Source organism: Ambystoma mexicanum, chromosome 1q (genome assembly GCF_040938575.1).
Source record: "Ambystoma mexicanum isolate Mex_15411 chromosome 1q, UKY_AmexF1_1, whole genome shotgun sequence".
Taxonomy (NCBI): Eukaryota; Metazoa; Chordata; class Amphibia; order Caudata; family Ambystomatidae; genus Ambystoma; species Ambystoma mexicanum.
Window position 1 is genome coordinate 932715887 of NC_090922.1, and position 13193 is coordinate 932729079.

Sequence of the window (13193 nt, forward strand, 5' to 3'; positions counted from 1 at the left end):
CTTTGTACCGCTGCCATTGGAACAAGTTCAGCAGCTGGTGCAGGGATAAGAATGTGGATCCCTTTCTATGTGACACACCTATAATGCTTTCCTTTTTGTTACATTTGGCAAATCTGGGGTTCCAGATTGGAACAATTAAAGGTTACCTGGCGCCGCTATCTATTTTCAAGCGCTCTTCAGAGGAGGATTCATATTTTAAGATCCCTCTGATAATTCCTAAAAGGCCTTACTAATGTATTTCCACCAGTTCCATTCAACGTATCTTTTGAGCCTTTACACTCATGGCCATTAAGACTTTTGACATTTAAAAACAGTTTTGCTTATTAAAATGATGTCAGCCCGTAGGGTAAGCGAGTTGCAGGATCTTTGCTGTAAACCTCCTCATACAGCGTTCCATAAAGATAAGGTTATTCTCAAGGTAAAACCTTCTTTCTTAAGGTAGTCTGACTTCCACTTGTCTCAAAAAATTACTTTACCAACTTTCTATCAACCTCCTCATCCGGGAAAGGAGGAAGAACGATTACATAGACTGGACCCAAAAAGGGCTCTGTTATTTCATATCCAGAATGGCTAAATTTCGCCAAAATTACTAATTATTCATTGGCTATACTGACCCCAAATTGGGTCTAGCTGTTACTAAACAGACTATATCCAGATGGATCATTCAGGCTATTGGGGAATGTTATAGATTAGCGGGCAAGGACCTGCCGGAAGGCCTAAGTGCACATTCCACAAGGGGCATGGCAACCTCTGCTGCTCTTCAAAGAGGTGTCCCAATCAAAGACAATTGTTGAGCAGCCACTTCGCCGTCTGTTCACACTTTAGTGAGACATTACTGCCTAGATTCATCACCAGTCAGGGAGGACAATTTGCAAAAGCCGTCCTTTATTCGGTCCATGTTTAGAAAAAAAAATAATTTGTGCTCCCACCACCAAATTAGTGTCACCACCAAATTATTACTGCTTTGGGACTCTATCATAAGTTGAGGAATTCGTGAGAGGACACAATCTATTCATAGAACAAGTTACTTACCCCTAGTTACGTTCTTTCGATTGGTTGTTCCTCCCACGTATTCCTCATCGCCCCTCAGAACCTACCCCGCCGTACAATTTACATGTTCTTAAACTTTACGCCTTCATTGAGCCTATGGTCTATAATACGCCTTGTAATTCCTCTTCATGGGGAGGGGGGCAGAACTGAAGCGAAACGGCACTGCGTGTGCTACTTATACTGATGATGACGTTGACAGTCGAATGGAGACTCTTGAGGGACATCGACTCGAAGAAACTGCACACAGCACCCCATGTCGAAAAATTCTGAAGCAGCTGGAGAGATATTGACCATAAGATGAGGAAGATGTGGGAGGAACATCCAATCAAAAGAACGTTACCAGGGGCAAGTAACTTGTTCATCTCATTTCCCAGGAGATGGACCATTTCTGCTATTTGAAACCAGCCAGTTAGGTATGTCCAGAGTGATGGCTTGAAGAACAGAGCTGTTGTCGGGCATACTGCCAGAGCTACTAATGGTGTTGCTTTTGTCCTTAAGAGTTCCAAATTAAGACTGCTGGATTGGTTTAATGATGGTCGCCTCCTCAGCCACATCCAACTCATAGCCCAGCTCGACCTAACGGGCACTGAATGATCTAATCAGTTGGGCGGTTTCCTCTGTACCTCAATAGATTTTGCTGAATTGGAACTTGGGGTCCTTAATTGGTTCTACAAAATCAAAGTCCTTGGTGTACAGGATCCTAAGTGGTAATACTTTTCAGGTTACAGAGAGGAAGTCGGTTCTATTAATATGCAGATGTAATTTAGATTTACCTGGGACCTCTTTCCTGATATTAATGGTAAGAGGCAGGTTTTTTTTACTGCTAGCTCCCAAGGGATTATCCAAAATCGTATCCTCCATTTCCGGCATCGGCTGGCTGTACCAAAACATTGGTGCCAGGACACAGAGTTATAGGATGCTTTTCTTTATTCTATGGAGCTTAAGGTGTACTCGGTGGGCCTGCCACATTCCCAGTTTGAGTGGCACTATTTTGCTTGGGACGTAAGGTCGGGATGATTCAGCAGCCCGCTTGTAAGTGTGGCAATAGATCAGGATACTTTCTTGTTTTTCCTTGTTTTTTTTTTTTTTTTGGAGCTTTTAATGGGGCGGGAGGCCATGTTGTTATCCAACTGTGGTTGTGTAGGATCCAAATTAATTATTGCCACCTTGCGATTTAGTCACTTTCTTTTCCTTCACTGTTTGCGAGTCAGATAGATGGTGGAGGATTCACTAGGGAGTTCGACCATCTCCTCCTCCTCTGTCATGTTGGGGTCATTGATAGCTGCGCTACTTATTTTTCTTGTGGAGGCATTGAGAAGAGCCTGGTTTTTGGAGGTGTATGGTGTTGCTGCAGCTATCAATTAATCTAAGGCTCTGTCATCTTTGAAATCTGGTGGACTTCGGCTAGCCAAAAGCATAACCTCCCCCAAAATCTTCCCACACAGCTTTAATAGCACCTTCAAGGCATCTTGCAATACAAATATTTGAGCTTGGACCTGGCAGCTCTTATCCCAGTTACCGCAAGAGGATGCATTGGTGCCCCCCAAGTCAGGGGGCACATATTAGGTGAGGTTGAGAGTCTTTGTCCCCCATCATCCATTACTTCCAGCTCAACATTCTCCAAAGAGGCTAAGTTTTCTTCTACCCCCCCTTTATATGGGTTTGTTGCCACCCCGCACCCCGTCCCCCTGTCCCAATATCTGTTGTAGATCATTGGGTTCGAGCGAATCCCTGTGGGAATAACACAAAGCCAACAAAGAGTGGTTGTCATCCATGGCCGAGAAAGAGGAGTCATAAGGTGAGGAAATATTGGTTCCACTAGGGTTTTTTTCGTTGATTAGTGACTGAGGGGATACTGACGAAACAGGCAGACGATGAATAGATTTTGTATTGGGCGAGAAGTATGAATCGATTGTCCCGATTTTACCTTCTCTGTTCGGGTTCCCTCTACGAGAGCTGGTTAGACGTGCTCTACTGTTTGTGTTGGGTCCTTTGACATGATTTCATGCCCCTGAGCTTATAGAGCTTTTAGAATTTTGGAATGTTTTCTTTTTTGTGATTGTTAGATCTCAGACCCATTTTCCCAGGAATATTCAGGGCAGAAAACTGGGGAATAGAGTGGGTACCAACGGTTGGTAACTAATGGCCACTTCTACCAGCCCTAATGTTTAATTGCGGTGCAGTGATTTACCCCCTAGCATGGTAATTCGCTCTCAGGGAAAAACACATGGCAAAGTTCCAGATGTAAAAGTAGCGGTTTTGAATAAGGCAGTGGCACAAAAAAAGGTCCGTAGCAGTCCCGACTCTTAATTGTAATTTTTGTTCAGTTGTGAAGTGCAGACGCCACAGAGAATGAAAAATAAAATAAAACCGACTGCGCCAGACTATGGCTATCAATAAGGTATGACTTGGAGAGAGACACTTCTGGAACGCACCCATGTGCAAATGATTACTTGCGATGTCATTCAGAAGGTCAAAAGCCACCTCCCACTTTCCCTCGAAGCTTCATCAGGAAGGGTAGTTGTAGAAAACTACTTTTGATTAGGGATGCCACTCACGGTGTACAGCGCTCCAGCGTAGACTGCGAGATAACTCGCCACAGCGCTGCTACTCTTCGCTTCGAGCCAAGGTTTTGTAGGGGCTCTTCCTTCCTAGTCTGGCAATCGAGGAAAAGTAAAACAAAACACTGACGACTGCAGAGACTGTGAGAACTCTCCACCGAACAACAGTTTCTCAAGGATGGGAATGTCTGTCTTGTACAACAGTTTCCATGGTTCCTTATATTTGGTTCAGGAAGTTTCTGCAGAAACAATATATTTCATACCATTTAGTTCTTTCTGGGTTTCTTTACACTAAATTCACAAACCAAAGGGCTATTATTCACAATGAGATGTTCTGCATAGAATTCTCTTCAGTCTCTGATGTATTAGAGGACCACTAGATGTATTTGTCCATCAGAAATCTTGTGATCTCTCTAGGCCTTTGCCTAAACCCTTCCACCAGGTATTTGAATGTAAACAGGAAAAGCGCTTTGTTCAATTTCACAACTTCCACTTGCTTGTTTACTTAAATCCGCTAGTATATTTGCTTTTCCATGTATTTTTTAAAGGTAGATAAGTCTTTCTATAACTTTAGTGAACTTCCTTGTATACCCCCCTTTTCTGTAATCGTTTAGTAGGTACATCTCATTCACTTGTAAAATCTCCTACCATGTATATTCCCACTATTTTAAAATGCTTATTCAACTTCAACTTGCTTGGTGTTTTGACTGCCAGGTCTTCCTTTCATCCGGTTCTTGGATCCCCTGGTATCTTTTACTGGCAGGTATCTTTTCACAATGTCTTTTTCTTCTGTATTTTTTAAACGATTACCTGGTGTTACTCTCCTTCCAGGAGTCCCTTTCTGGGGTCTTGCAGATCCCCTTGTATGTTTCTCTGCCAGGTATCTTTCCCCCCCAAAGGCTCATTGCCTTGTGTGCTTCTTTCACCAGGACTTCTTTCAATGTTCTTACCGTCTTTCAGTATAGTACAGTTGTATTCCTTCACTGTCTATATTTCATTGGCTTGTGGTACTGCTTGTTCCAACTTTTCTAATATTGATATCTCACAAATGGAGACTTGTTCAAGTTTTGTCTTAACTTCTTTATTAACATTCATCTGCTTGTGATAACACTTGCTCCAACTTTCCCCATATTGACAGCTCGTACATGAGGATTTTTTTCAAATTCTGTCTTTGTATTTCACTAGTTCGTTATTCAAAATAATTTCTGAAATGCCTATCGGTATGCCCCGGGGTCCCCAGTGGCCTTGGGCAGACTCACTGGTACCTGGTAGCGTTCCTGATCTGTGGCATGTTGCTGCATGTTGTCCTTCTTTACGCTCCCCTGCCAGTGCCGCCGCGTTCGCCTGCTGGTAAAACTGCTGATTGTCAAGACCACGTCTCCGATAACTCTGCAGTTCTCCCATGGTGCCTACTGTATCTCGTGTGGCCTCGTACCATGCCTGAAGGTAATGATTAAAAGCGCCTGCCTTCTTCAGCACGGCCTGTTCCCATGCTGTTGCCTTCCCCCTCGGTTCTGCTTACTCTTCTCACATTCTGCTTCTTTCTTCTCAGACTCCTATTTGACTGAGTACCCTGTTTATAAATGATATAGCATTTATAACGGCACTATGCATAAGTGCTTCAAGGCGCGACAAGGCAAGGGAGGGGAACAGAGGGAGGACAGACAACAATCCAACTAGGCAGGTGTCAGTCAGATCGCGCAAGTGCGTGGGAAGGGGCAGGGACAGTGCAGTACAAGATGATAACAGTAAGTGAGTAGCAGCCAGCATGTGGCAAGTGCAAGGGTAAGTGCGGACAACAGATGTCCGGTGACTGTAGGGATACAGAGACAGTCCCCGAGTGCAGGGTTTGCCAGGTGGGCAGTGCAGGTGTGAGACAATGGCAGGGGAGGGACCTGGGCCAGAGATCACAGGGTATCCAGGTAGCCAGTGTGGTTCAGGTTTGGGCCAGGAGGTCAGCAGAGGTGAGGAGGAGAGAAAGCAGAAGCAAAGAGAAAGGTTTTGAGGTGCTTCCGGAACCAGAGATGGTTCTCCTAAATTTTAAGGGAGGTTGTTCCAGAGGGAGGCACCAGCCGAAGAAAGAGATCTACCATCAACTCGTTGCTTGGGGAAGCAACTGACCCTGAGGGAGTTGGAGGCGGATGAGCGGAGAGCTCGAGAAGGAAGGTATTTAGGAAGGGAGAGTTGAAGATATTGAGGACCCAGGCCCCAGAAGGCCTTGTGGACGATGCAGATGGTTTTGAACTTAATCCTCTCAGCCACTGGGAGCCAGTGCAGAGACTTCAGTCCTGGAGAGATACGATCCCTGGGCTCGAGGCAAAGGACAAGTCTTGCAGTCCTGTTTTGGATAAGTTGCAGAGGGTGGAGAATAGAAGCGGGTAGATTTAGAAAGAGGCTGTTGCAGCCTAGAGGGAACCAGAGCTCTGGAGACAGTGAGCTTCTGGGGGAAGGAGAGAAAAGGAAGAATCCCTCGGAGGAGGTGCAGCTGGTAGTGTGACTTCTTAGAGATGTCAGAGATGTGAGGAGAGAAGGAGAGTGTGGAGTCGAAGATGACCCCAAGGTTTTTAGCCTTGCAGGTGGGAGCTGGAAGAGGGCCAAGAGAGGCCGGCCAGAGAGCTACAGGGAATGAGGGAGCGGGTGTGCTGATGAGGAGAATCCCGGTCTTACTGGCATTAAGGCAGACGTCATTGGCGGCACACCACTCCTGGATAGCAGACAGTCTGAGATGAGGGAAGGAGAGGAGGAGGCAGAGGGTAGCCTGAAAATGAGCTGGGTATCATCCGCATAGCACTGAAGGTTGGGGCAGAGAGTGGTGATGCGGTGGGCAAGGAGTGCCAGGTATTGGTTGAACAGCCAGGGAGAGAGGTTAGAACCCTGGGGGACACCACAGGTGGAGAAAAAGATAGCGGAGAGGAAGGACTCAAGCTGGACCTGGAAGGGTCGGTCAGAGAGGAAAAAAAGTCAGCCACGCTAGAGCCTGACCAGTGATACCCAGATTATCACGGAGACGCTTGAGCAGGATTTTATGGTTGAGTGTCAAAGGCAGAAGAGAGATCAAGCAGGATGAGGACGCAGGGGGTGTTAGAGTCAAGGTTGGAGACCAGGTCTTCACGGATGTTCAGGATGTCCTGCACACTCTGCTTTCATTGCAACAACTAGTCCACATCAGTTTGCTGTTTTTTTCATTTTTTTTTTCAATCCACATTTTCACCTTCCTTTTCCTCGTCTCAGTACTCGAGGATTCATGGAACATGTTTGAAATTTTTGTTTGGAACAAAAACATCTGAGACTGGAGATGTTTTGTGTGTGTTGTGTATATGAGGCATGAATGGTATTGTGCCTAGAGTGTTCTGCAGGAAGGGGTTTTCGGGTTTTAGAATGGGAGGGATGCATACAGTGACAAGAAGTCATCAAGAATGTAGGGATAATGAGGTTCTCTTCCTCAGAAAAGGAGGAATAGCGCGTCTTGCCTGACCTTCCGCCGGCGGCCACCTCCTCCCACATGTTTCTCCCTCATAATAACACCCCCAGGGTCAGCCAGGGGACAGCAGCCACTACCTGAGCCTATGTGGGAGGAGAGCTTATATGTGGAATCGGTGATGATTCCACAGGATTCATCACACCACCCATAACCTATGTAACCCACTTAACAGCCTTCTTATTTAATTAATCCAGTTCAGATTTGCCCTGTTGTGACAAGAGCCTGTGAATTACATTGGAATGAAAATAGGCTCTCCTAACATAAAGTATGTTAGTCCCTCCCAAACCCCCACCTGTAACTTGAATTTGAATGAAATTAAGCTCTAACATAAGCTGTTCTAGACCCTCTCAGAGTCCACCAGATGCTGAAGCCTTCCACAACTTGTCACTCCCAACACCCCACCCCTAGGAATTCAGCATCTCCCCCGGGCCCCATACCATGCTATGCTGAAACATTCCCGGACTAGCATTCCAAAGAGTTCTTCAACCAGAAAGAAGGGCTGGCCCAACTCTGATCCCTATTTCGGACCAAATCATTACTAGGGTTATCAGAGGACTGTATAGGATCCAATAAGGGAGCATGTAGCCCCACACCAGTAAATAGTTCCACCGGGGTGGGGGATATCAATTGGCGAAGTAACAAAAAAACAAAAATTGATTTCAGGTTTCAGTTCGGTTCCACTTGCGCTTTGGGGTCGACCATTTTGCAAAGGCGATCTGCTTCTCAGTCATCTGCGTCCAGTTGCGGTTCAGTTTGTCAGGTGCACGTTTTTAAATATTTCAAAATCAAACCATAGGCCTCCGTGGCATACCCCCTCCATTTCACAAGCACCTTGATATCCTGGCACTCTTAAGGCTAGTCAAGATAACAAATGGCTTTATCTGTAGATCAGCCTTCCTGGATCATAGCCTCCTTTTGGACCTAAAACATTTCTACACAATCCCCCCACTAATGGCAGGACTGGGAGCTCCATTAGGTAGTTTGCTCACGTTTCTCAACGCTAAAAAAAACAATCTCTCTCCCTCTACCGGCAGTCCTCACCCATCCCAGTTCAACTGAGCAGCTTCCAATTTCTAGGGTGGATATCGGGCCTCACATTCAAGGCTGATACACTCTACAGGAGTGATAACTCTGAACATAAACTCCATTTTAGCGAGGCACAATCCTACCCGCAGCCTCAAACATAACCACAACGAGATCCCACTCAGCTTTGGCACTACAGGATCGACTGAATTGCAAGGATAACCCAAGGGATTGCGAGCCAGTTTAGTCTCAATCCTCCGGGTCGCTTCTCAGCGGATCCTGCTGAAGACTGTGACCACATCAATTACTCCTTCCTCTGTAATGGAAGATTGTTATATGCAGTTTGCTTGTCTGCTCTCCCCTCGCGAGTGCACTGCCTTGTTGCACACTAATATTCATATTGAAAGGAATCTAAAACTTCAGGCTTCCAACATCCTACTCTACGATTCACTGAGTTTGCTAACCCACACTTGTCTGACACAGCTACTCCCAGAACCAACACTCACATCGATCTGTCACCCAACATCTATTACCGGCAGAAATCTACTAGACTCTTGGTGAATCTATAGTGCCATTCATACATATTCCCATTTGAAACAGTGATTAGTCTTTTGAGCATGTCTGAGAATCCACCCGATGGATGGACATGCATTACAATAGTCACGGATGTGACTGCCAAGTTTGCAAGTTGATTGCGTTATGTATTTGTTCGACCTGCATAGTGTTAGGCCTGTGGTGTTGCAGGGGTTTTGCAGGGTCCAAAGGGGAGCATAATAATTTGTTGGAATTCCCACTTTCTCAGGATCTGCACTGTGGACTCCTCCAGACAGGAAAATGGACATTCAAGGGACTCTGGTGGGTCAAGAGATGGGGTGGCGGGGGGGAGGTTAGCAAGTGTTTTTCTTTATTTTTTTTCCCTAGAAGAGCCAGGGTCCTGGAGACTGGTGGTGGCACGCACAATGAGGTTGGTAATTTTCTCTCTAGGTGACTATGTATTACCACCACCCACCATGTTAGAATCCTATATAATGCACTCTTGCTGCAATAACGAGATGGGACAGACAAGAGGACATGCGCTGATTGTATCTGTAGCACTTTCACCACCTGCGTGGTCCCTTGGCGCTCTGGCGGATCTGCAAGAGGGCCCAAGTGACTGGGTGACTACTGATCGACACACAGGACTGATCATGCTGTACTGTAACAGACCATGGACACCATTGTGGAAAGCATCAGGACGCCATTTTAGGTACTGACAACCTGAATCCCAACAAGACAGCCTGCCTGCGAATGCTGCAGCTTGTCCCCCACTCAGAGAGCCATGCCCTTCCCCTGGCGCCTCCGCTCCATGGTAGATCCGCTGAAGGCCTGTTCTCACGAACAAGTATCAGAACAAACACTGTATCATTTACCTTCCGCAGTACATCGCTGTCCCCGAAGTGACCTGACTCGCGGTTCAAGTCTGGAAAATAACAGAAAACCATTCTAACAGAACAGGCCTCGACCCTGCACCTAACCCGTAACATGTAAAATATGATGTCGATACCCTCTTGTATGAATCCTTATCGATGTCCAACCACACTCCAATGCCTGACAGTTTACAAAGGTTGCTATATTAAATAAACATCCATGTTTAAGAAAGAGATAAAAATTCATGAGTATTGGTAAAGCAAGCATGGCCTCAGCTCATACACGTTACCATGTGTAATGAAAAGAAATTGATACTGACCGCCTAGGGTTAACTAACGCAAGGCTGCTAAGTACAAAGGAAGGCAAACTGAGCATTACTGCAAGCGTGTGTGTGTGTGTGCGTGTGTGTGTGTGTGTGTGTGTGTATGTATGTATGTATGTATGTATGTATGTATGTATGTATGTGCATAGAGGGACATGTTTAAATGTACAAGTCAGAATGAAAATGTATTATCGTCGTTGAATGGATTGCTTCCATGCTCCTGAGTACACCATCAAACCTAATGCTACCTCATATGTTTGTTATTCAGTTACTACCGTGTGACATAGCTAAAATATAGTCGTCCAATGTTTAATGATGTGTGAAGAACTGTCAAATTATTGTAGACAAATATAAAATAATATACTAATGTATAGATGGTAGAAATGTGTGATCGTTTTAATATTACTAACTTTAGTAATCATTTTCTAGTTTTACATAGTGTGCAGTCCAAGCACAGAGAATTGTTCGCACTCACACACACACACACCCCCAAGGCCATCTCCCCTCCCCTCCCACCAAGGCATGCCAGGATAAGATGGTGTGCGAGCAGCACAACCTCATCTTCCCCCATTCTGCTGGATCTGCTTCAAGTATTCGCCTCCCCCCATGTCCCAGACCGCCATGGTCGGACAAATGAATTATTTACAACCTGGTCCTAAAACCCTACCGCCCCAAGGGGCCAGAGGTACACCCTCGCTGATCCAGTGGCACTCCGGTTCACCCTAAGTTAATGGGCCTTGGAGAACAGATATTCAACCCTGCACTAACACATCATGAAGTAATTCTTCACTACATCTAACAAGACCAGAATGACAGTGTAGCTCACCCCATGCCCTCAGACCAGACCCCCAGGTTTATGACACCCGGTCAACAGGTCAGAAGTAAGTGTCTTGATGTATTGGTAAGGCCTCACATTATGTGTATTCCTCCTGTGTCTTATTAACCTTTAGAGTAACCTATTGCAGGATTTACAGGACAACCGGAATTATCTGAATGAATGAATGAATGTTGTGTGTGTGTGTGTGTGTGTGGCCACAAGGGCAGAAAGTCAGGGCACCCATCCACCAACGACACTGACCGCGCCTGGCCTGGCAGCCCCACCCCGATGAGCCCAGCTGACCTATCCGCCCCACGTTGGCACCATGCTGATGTCCACCAACCACGAAGCGGCTCGTCACAACTGCACCTATAGTAAGTCGACACCACTCAATTACCCAAGATTATGTGCCTCCTATAGTGTGTAGGTTTCTATGACGAAATTTTGTAATAAATACGACTGCCTTTGCTATTGTCAGACAGAGCGCTCTTGGAGCTTGCAGAGTCCTTTGCATGCCCTATTTGATTAGATAAAGAACCTTTTACTTTTACCCGCACTTGGTCCTAGCCTCATTACCTTTTGGGGTGTGTCTATTATTGCCTCTCATTGCAGGGAGGGTAATGCCTTTTGGGGACACTTGCCTTCACTGGTGGTAAGGTTCTGCAAGCATGCTGGCACCAGGAGTTCGAGGTCCACTCAACAGGTCTTTCCCAAAGCGGAAAAACAAGTTCTGGTTTTTTCCCTTCTCCTCCAACCACCTGCCCTGAGGGGCTTTCTCTCTTTGCTGATAATATCTAGAATTTGACCTTGCCACAATGTGTGGGGGAAGAAATGTGTGTTTCTACCCTACATCTAAGGCAGACGGAGTTCTCACTTCATCCCATCCGGTGTAAACACTCCCTTGATTATCAGACTGAGAAGGAATTTCAGTTGTCTCAATCTTAATTTTATACAAATGCCATTACCCTGCGACTTTGCAGGGTTTGCATCTAATCCTACTAAAGTTTCATGAAGTCACACTGTGCCTCAAAAACGTAATATTTATAGGGTAACCGCAAGTGGCTATGTTGATTTTTACTTGTTTCAAAAGGTGAACTGGGACATATTCATGCCATGTATGTAATTCCAAGTTTAGTGCCTGTTGAAACTGGTCCAAAGGGCCAATACCTTATGTTTTAACACATTTCTTCCCTCCTCTGCAAGACTTGCATAGACCTAGTGCTCACCCGTTAAGTTAGTCTCCTGTAGGTTCTCACCTGGTGTGAAGTAGAATCCATGCCTTATCCCATTAGTGTTTGCCTATGTTACTACTGTGTTGTGGTGTATGTACTTATTTGACTATTGTTATTCATAATTCAATACTAAATGTAAGTATAGTTTTACAGTGTATTTTGAGGTGTGTCTGGGATTAACTATACTTTGGTACAAGCCAGTGCTCCAGCTAAGATTTCGAAGTGAGAGTATTTTACTCCCTATTTTTTAAAGTTGGGAGTAAAAATGTAAATCCAATTCCCAATGAGCGTATTTTATAAGCAAGTAAAAATATGTTTTAACTGAAAAAAAAACGTTTTTGGAATATTTATTTTTTTGCACCAAGTTATTCATGTACATTAAAAGGTGCATGTTTACTTCTTACAATCTGGCAGTTAAAATAGTTTCTTTCTATTGTACTACTGGTCCAAACATATCCATGTAGCTGTGATGATGAAAGCAGGGTCAGTAGATTCTACATTTCTTGTTACTATTTTTATTTTTTAATTTTTTTGGGAGTATATTTACTACCAATTTTTATTTCTGGGAGTATTTGCCAATTTTCAAGGAGTAACAGTGGCAGATACACCCCTTATCTGTGGGGCTGATTACCAGCCCATCCCTTCCTAAGAGTGAAGCCGAATGCTTTGCTACATTACCAATTGGGAGTTTTTGTCTAAATTGGTGGACATACTGCTTTCCCCTTTAGGATAGATCTCTTCACACCCCTGATCAGAGCACTGTGGACAAATCTCCCTAAAACGTGTTAATATCTTGACTGTATGTCTGAAGAAGTCACTAGTGTGATGGAGAGAGCTTTTGCTATTAAATCTATTTCACAATTTAAGTTGACAAGGAGCACTTTTTTTTTCAGATCACGATATGCCCCACTGAAGTTGAACTGCTGGTCTGTGATGTTCATTTTAGTTCCATTATGTCATGTTTGTCTATATTGTCAATGTAATTTTCTTTTTTTTTGTACTCATTTCTAGGATCTAATTGTTCGTTTGACTGATGACATCGATCCATTTTTTCTATTTAATCTCATAATATCAGAAGAAGATTTTCAAAGGTGAGTCACATGGCCAGTTGTATCCATTTGCAAGCTTTATGTATGAGGTTTTAGGCTTATACAAGTCTGGTGGTCCTCCAATAGTTGCACAAACACATTTTCCAAATGCCGGACATCTGCAAGTGTAGACTCATAATGAGAGCTTCTACACATACTATCGAGGAACCTGACAAAGCAGAAATCTGATTCAACTGGTGTCTGAAGAAATG

General features: G+C 44.7%; 1 protein-coding gene across 2 annotated transcripts in view; it reads left to right on the top strand.

The window, feature by feature from the left end:
- The window catches only part of SASS6 (SAS-6 centriolar assembly protein), a 1114399-nt gene that overhangs the window by 76330 nt on the left and 1024876 nt on the right, over positions 1-13193 (top strand). For both annotated transcript variants that reach the window (XM_069641586.1, XM_069641587.1), the window contains exon 3: positions 12905-12984. In XM_069641586.1, coding sequence (XP_069497687.1) covers positions 12905-12984 — 80 coding nt within the window. The remainder of the gene's footprint in view (positions 1-12904; positions 12985-13193) is intronic.